We start from the raw sequence: 7,810 nt of genomic DNA on the forward strand, positions 1-7,810 counted from the left end.
GTGTAGGAGAGGTGAGTGAGTAGTGTGTTTGAGGGTTGGTGTGTTATGGGTAGTGTGTTTGTGGGTTGGTGTGTTATGGGTAGTGTGTTTGTGGGTTGGTGTGTTACGTGTAATGCAGTGGAGGCTGCTGAGGGGAGGACGGCTCATAATAATGGTTGGATTGGAGTGAATGGAATGGCATCAAACCATGTGTTTGATGTATTTGATACCATTCCACCGATTCCTCTCAAGCCATTACCACGAGCCCGTCCTCCCAAATGAAGGTGCCACCAAACTCCTGTGGTGTAGTGTGTTTGAAGGTTACTGTGTTAACAAGATGTCTTTGTGTAATGATGATGATAACCTTGTCTAGAGGGTGGTGTGTCTGTGTAATGATGATGATAACCTTGTCTAGAGGGTGGTGGTCTGTGTGATGATGATGATAACCTTGTCTAGAGGGTGGTGGTCTGTATGATGATGATGATAACCTTGTCTAGAGGGTGGTGGTCTGTGTGATGATGATGATAACCTTATCTAGAGGGTGGTGTGTCTGTATGATGATGATGATGATGATGATGATGGTAATGATGATAACCTGGTCTAGGTGGTGGTGTGTCTGTCTGAGGAGCTGCTGTCGCAGGCTGTGATGATGGTGGAGAGTTGTCGTCCCACTCTGACCATCAACCTGTCTGGAGCACGACAACACTGGCTGGAGGGCATGTTCAGGCATGAGATAGGTACACTACACTGACTGTACCATACAGCATGTTGTCACCGTGTGGGGGATCTGGGATGTGTTTATCACTGACGGTACCATACAGCATGTTGTCACCGTGTGGGGGATCTGGGATATGTTTATCACTGACTGTACCATACAGCATGTTGTCACCGTGTGGGGGATCTGGGATGTGTTTATCACTGACGGTACCATACAGCATGTTGTCACCGTGTGGGGGATTTGGGTTGTGTACATCATCCACACAGCATCATAAATTAGTTATGAGTTATCATTTCTGAGTTCTACGCAAACACAACTCAGTATTTGTGTTGAATTTGTTCACCAGCCATATCCACTACAGAAGCCAAGTAAGGCTAGTCTAAAATGAACCATCCTTCATCTCTCTCTCCCTATCAGGTATACACTGCCTCAATACCTTCCTGTTATTCCATCTCTCTCTCAGGCAAACATTACCTGAAATAAACCTTCTTCCAGCTCCGTCACACACAACCTTAATACAATTCCATGATTTTCATCGCTCTCTCTCTCTCAAACATTACCTGAAATAAATCTACTTCCATCTCTCATCTCTACATCCCCGTGTTATTCCATCTCTCCCTCCCAGGAACCCACTACCTTCGGGGTGTGAACAACAACCTGCAGCCCTGGTCCACTTCCGCAGGCAGGAAGCAGTATGGCCTAAAACCGGCCAATCCCACGGAAGAGGGCCTGGCAAGCCTGCACAGTGTGTTGCTACGGAAACAGCCCTACCTGTGGCGCGCCGCTCTGCTCTACTATACGGTGTACCACGCCGCCAGGATGAGCTTCAGCCAGCTCTTCAGCGACATCGCTCAGTTCGTCCAGGATCCCGCGGTGCGCTGGGAGTACTGCCTCAGAGCCAAGAGGGGACAGACGGACACCTCGCAGCCTGGTGGGGGACAGTGTGTGTGTGTGTCTTTGATTGTGTGAGAGTGTGATCGTGTGTGAATAGACTCACCATTGCACATGTACCAGTGGTAGATACAGTGCCTTCGGAAAGTATTCAGACCCCTTGACTTTTTCCACATTTTGTTACGTTACAGCCTTATTCTAAAATTGATTAAACTGTTTTTTCCCCTCATCAATCTACACACAATACCCCATAATGACAAAGCAAGAACAGGTATTTAGAAATTTTAAAAAAAGAAAAAACTGAAATATCACAGGTGAGGTGAACCTTCGCCCCAGTCTGAGGTCCTGAGCGCTCTGGAGCAGGTTTTCCTCAAGGATCTCTCTGTACTTTGCTCCATTCATATTTTCCTAGATCCTGACTAGTCTCACAGTCCCTGCCGCTGAAAAACATCCCCACAGCATGATGCTGCCACCCCCATGCTTCACCGTAGGGATGGTGCCAGGTTTCCTCCAGACGTGACGCTTGGCATTCAGGCCAAAGAGTTAAATCTTGATTTCATCAGACCAGAGAATCTTGTTTCTCATGGTCTGAGAGTCTTTAGGTGCATTTTGGCAAACTCCAAGCGGGCTGTCATGTGCCTTTTACTGAGGAGTGGCTTCCGTCTGGTTCTTGGTCACCTCCCTGACCAAGGCCCTTCTCCCTCGATTGCTCAGTTTGGCCGGGTTTGTGCCTTTCCAAATCATGTCCAATCAATTGAATTTAACACAGGTGGACTCCAATCAAGTTGTAGAAACATCTCAAGGATGATCAATGGAAACAGGATGCACCTGAGCTCAATTTTGAGTCTTATAGCAAAGGTCTCAATACGTATGTAAATAAGGTATTTCTGTTTTTTATTTTTAATAGAGTTGCAAACATTTCTAAAAACCTGTTTTTGCTTTGTCATTATTTACATTTACATTTTAGTCATTTAGCAGACGCTCTTATCCAGAGCGACTTACAGTTAGTGAGTGCATACATTTTCATACTGGCCCCACGTGGGAAACGAACCCACAACCCTGGCGTTGCAAGCGCCATGCTCTACCAACTGAGCTACACGGGTATTGTGTGTAGATTGATGAGGGGAAAAAAACAATTTAATCAATTTTAGAATAAGGCTGTTACGTAACAAAATGTGGAAAAAGCCAAGGGGGTCTGAATACTTTACGAAGCCACTGTATATGCACCCAACTCACAAACATATACAAACACAAAACAAATTACATTATTTTTTTTAAAGGATTGGTGGCCACTGTGTTGACTTGATTGTGTGTGTGTGTGTGTGTGTGTGTGTGTGTGTGTGTGTGTGTGTGTGTGTGTGTGTGTGTGTGAATCAGGCTGTTTCAGTAAAGATCAGGTGTACCTGGACGGAATCCTCAGGATTCTACGACATCGGAGGAACATCGACTTCAAGATGTTGACCTCGCTAGGCAAGGTCAGTCTTCATTCTCCCATACAGGATCCTTTCATGTTTATTTTCCCCATGGTGATGGTGACGATGTATAGTTTGGTTGTTTCATGGTGTACACATTTGCAGGAAAAAGCTGAATTGTAGTTTACACCTCACCGGTAGAGTATAGGGCTGTTGTAATATCAGATCAAGTTGGAAAGAGGTTGAGTCTGTAAAACCGACGTGATGATGATGTTAACCTAACCTTTCTTCTGGCCCTCCAGGTGTCGTTTGAGGATGTGGAAAGGCTGCGGCACATCGCCGTCCTCCGCCGGACCAGAATCCCTCACTTCATGCAGGACCAGGAGAAATACCTTCAGCATCTGGACCACATCGTCACGGTCAACGAACTGAGCGACGCTCAGCTTAGAGAACTCCTTCCCTGACCAACCGACCTTCAGCTGTGCGCGGTAGATCACCTGCTGGGAGTCAACGAAGGTGGCGATTCAACGTGTAGAATGGTTGGGAAATTCATAGAAAATGGCAGCTGATGTTCGGTGGTCAGAGGCGTTAAGAATGGTTACCTGCTGCTGATTACCTCTGGTCAGCGAGGTCTGTTTTCCCCTTGACTGACTGACTCCCTCTGGTCTAGACTGGCCATACCATCCTTGACTGACCAAACTCCCTCTGGTCTAGACCTAACCCTAATCCTCCCAAGTGTCATTCATCACCCTGCTGTTGGAAAGCCCTGGAAATGAAGGCTAGTGTTCCGACAGACAGAGTATGTGGAGCGAACATATCAACACTTTGATCATATCTACTACGCTTGGATCATATTCAGTATGGTTGAGTCCTAAACTGAACCCCATTCTCTATGTAGTGCACTACTTTTGACCAGATCGCAGGTCAGATGTAGTGCACTATAAAGGGAATAGGGTGTTATTTGTGAAGCAACTCAACTGAAGATCAGAGGAGACCCTGGAAGCGGCTGTTGAACCAGACAGAGACAGTCAGAGAGACTTGTAAAGTTGTACAACTTTATTTCCCAGCAAGCGAGTGTCATGGGGGAGTCTACTGCTAGTGTTAAATGTTTCATGGATATTGAGCAGTGTGGTGGACAGAGCAGTGAGGAGACAGGAAAAGCAATGACTTTGTCTCTCTCTCGCTTCCCCCTCTCTCTCGCTCTCTTATTTGGACCAAGTCTCTCTCTCTCTCTCTATCATCCTAAATCATGGTCATAGAGCCCAACAGGTCAGTGGATTGTTGCGATGACAGGAGTCCTGCAGGGACACAGAACGGTTCTTCTGATACTTCAATGATATCTACCTTGTGTTCATATTCAACCCCCTGGATCATATCTACGTTGTGTTCATATTCAACCCCCTGGATCATAACTACGTTGTGTTCATATTCAACCCCCTGGATCATATCTACGTTGTGTTCATATTCAACCCCCTGGATCATAACTACGTTGTGTTCATATTCAACCCCCTGGATCATAACTACGTTGTGTTCATATTCAACCCCCTGGATCATAACTACGTTGTGTTCATATTCAACCCCCTGGATCATAACTACGTTGTGTTCATATTCAACCCCCTGGATCATATCTACGTTGTGTTCATATTCAACCCCCTGGATCATAACTACGTTGTGTTCATATTCAACCCCCTGGATCATAACTACGTTGTGTTCATATTCAACCCCCTGGATCATAACTACGTTGTGTTCATATTCAACCCCTTGGATCATAACTACGTTGTGTTCATATTCAACCCCCTGGATCATAACTACGTTGTGTTCATATTCAACCCCCTGGATCATATCTACGTTGTGTTCATATTCAACCCCCTGGATCATAACTACGTTGTGTTCATATTCAACCCCCTGGATCATAACTACGTTGTGTTCATATTCAACCCCCTGGATCATATCTACGTTGTGTTCATATTCAACCCCCTGGATCATAACTACGTTGTGTTCATATTCAACCCCCTGGATCATAACTACGTTGTGTTCATATTCAACCCCTTGGATCATAACTACGTTGTGTTCATATTCAACCCCCTGGATCATATCGCCGTCTGTATGGACCATATACTGTACATCACATATCTACACTTCCAGTGAACGTCACATATATCCAATGCATGTCTTTGAGGCGTTTTCACCTGGCCAAGTACTGCAGAAGTACATTACTGCTGCTTCAGCTTCCATCCCACTGCCTTTACTCACACTCAAGCTACTTCAATACTGTAACCCAGGGTTCCCCAACTGGCGGGCCGCGGTGATCTTATTTGCCCCCCCCAATTTTTTTAGCAAAAATAAATACATAATTTATGACTACATTTTTTTCTTGTTGGACATAAAATGCTGTAACACCAGCAAATCAGCTCCAAGTTATTTTTATTTAGGAAATCTGTTCCAAAGAAATCCCACGCATAAAAGAGATTATGTGATCGTATACAAATCTAAGCAAGGTTTGAAATTATGTTTTAGTCAAATATTATATCTGTTTGGGCTTCTCGCAGTCAATTTGCGGTCTACCAATTATTTGTCATTACGTTCTGGGCCCCTGACCATCTGCTCATGAAAATAAATCGTCCCACGGCTGAATCTAGTTGATGACCCCTGCTGTAACCACTAGCTAATCTGGCTACAAGGTTGAGCTCAATATCATTTAAATTCAGGAAATACACTGTAATTCCAATTCTCTTCAATAAGGAACATTTGGAATTTGGTTTACTTTCTCTATTGACTGGAATTTAAATGGAATTGAGGCCAAACCTGTCTGGTTGTATCATAAATACCCACTGGGCAAAAACGTGTTGAATCAACATTGTTTCCACATCATTTCAACCAAATAATGATCTGTGATGAAATTGAAATCAACCTGGAAAACTGATTGGATTAGAAAGTCATCAACGTGAGGGAATTTTGTATATTTCTCACCCATCTTTTAACCCAAATCCAATGACATGTTCAAATTGTTTGTTGATTTCACATTGAATTCATGTTAGTTGACAACTCAACTGACGTCTGTGCCCAGTGGGTACATTCTTCTCGTGTACATAGCCTACATTATACCACTGCAGCCGATGTCTGTGTAAAACTGTGCTTCTGCTTCTTATACCTCTGTAAACAACCACAGGGACCTTGTACTGGTTTTGTAAGTTATTTAATTTGTCTGTTTTTATTTTCAGGACAAAAACAATGAATGTCTATGGTATTAGCTTTGTAACTCCTTTTTGTGGAGCTGATTGTTTTAAGCCTTTGGCTTTGCTAAAAAGAACACCAAGGAGCACTCAGTTCTATTCCAGAACCCAGGTAAAGAACACAAAGGAGCACTCAGTTCTATTCCAGAACCCAGGTAAAGAACACCAAGGAGCACTCAGTTCTATTCCAGAACCCAGGTAAAGAACACCAAGGAGCACTCAGTTCTATTCCAGAACCCAGGTAAAGAACACCAATGAGCACTCAGTTCTATTCCAGAACCCAGGTAAAGAACACAAAGAATCTCAAGAAACTAAAAGTGCCAATAGATTCAGTCTGACTGGTCTGGATGTTCAGTATTAAAATAAATATTTCCTGGGATTCATTTTTACCACTATTGTACAACACAAATGTATCTTATTGTGTCGTTAATCAGACCAAGTTATGGTTGTTATTTTGCTTTGTTGAGAGAGAGCTCCCTTGGTGGGCTTCAAGCTCCCTTGATATCAGCGCTACAGTTTTAATGTGATGTGACTGAGCTGAACGCCTGAGCTTCCCTTGCCTCCGCCTCACGTGGGATCCTTTGCCCTCTATGCCAGGCCCATGGACGTTATAGGCCACGCTCCCCTGCTCAGACGTTGTTTTCCATCAACCAATGGTTGCGTGCCACGTCATCGACTGTGCCGTCTGGCACCAGACTGCTATAACATGATGTGTTTAGCTGGTAGGTGAAACACCTATCCAGGCGTTGTGATGATCTGGCATGTATCAGCAACGTCTGGGCAGAGGAACACACCCATATATAAAAAGGACAGGTCGCTGAGATAATATGCTACCACGGCAACCTTAATACACACCGTCAGCAACTTCCTCATTTCCTAGGTTTGACAAGGCACATGAGTGATTGGCTGTACAGGAGAAAGGTGTGTGTTGTTTGCCTGCCTTAGATGGGTTTAGATTAGAACTCACCTGGGCTGCGTTCAGTAGGGCACTACGTTGTGGAATTGTGTCAGCTCTATTCATAGCACTTCGATCTGCAGCGTTCAGTGTATTGCAGCCCTGCTGAATGCAGCCCTGCTGAAGTTAGACATCTGTAGACTGCATTTTAATGCATCACTGTTTTGTCATTTGTATTGCACGAATGTTGCACAAATTATGTTCTGGAAATAATCTGGGATTAAAACTGACGTCTATAACTTTATAGAATTTACATTTTTGAATGTATTTGATAATGATCTGAGAATTGTTCATATTTTGACTTGGGTACAGCGCATTCGGAAAGTATTCAGACCCATTGACTTTTTCCACATTTTATTACATTATTCTAAATAAAAAAAAATAAAAAAAAATGTAATCAATCTACAGACAACATAATGACAAAGCGAAACGTTTTTTTTGTAGACAATTTATAAAAAATTAAACAGAAATACCTTATTTACATAAGTATTCAGACCCTTTGCTATGAGACTCGAAATGTGCATCCTGTTTCCATTGATCATCCTTGAGCTGATTTCTACAACTAGGAGTCCACCTGTGGTAAATTCAATTGATTGGACATGATTTGGAAAGGCACACACCT

The 7,810-nt window shown here is 43.6% G+C and overlaps 1 protein-coding gene across 1 annotated transcript; it reads left to right on the top strand.

Moving 5' to 3' along the window:
* Nucleotides 1-583: 583 nt before the first annotated feature.
* On the top strand, nt 584-3,552 carry kiaa0895l (the record flags this gene model as incomplete). Its single annotated transcript, XM_084199774.1, has 4 exons — nt 584-716; nt 1,323-1,628; nt 2,966-3,063; nt 3,303-3,552. Coding segments are annotated over 4 exons (699 nt in total), but the record flags the coding sequence as incomplete, so codon positions are not given.
* Nucleotides 3,553-7,810: the final 4,258 nt, after the last annotated feature.

The sequence above is a fragment of the Coregonus lavaretus genome, assembly GCF_964263955.1.
Source record: "Coregonus lavaretus genome assembly, contig: HAP1_SCAFFOLD_3278, whole genome shotgun sequence".
Lineage (NCBI taxonomy): Eukaryota > Metazoa > Chordata > Actinopteri > Salmoniformes > Salmonidae > Coregonus > Coregonus lavaretus.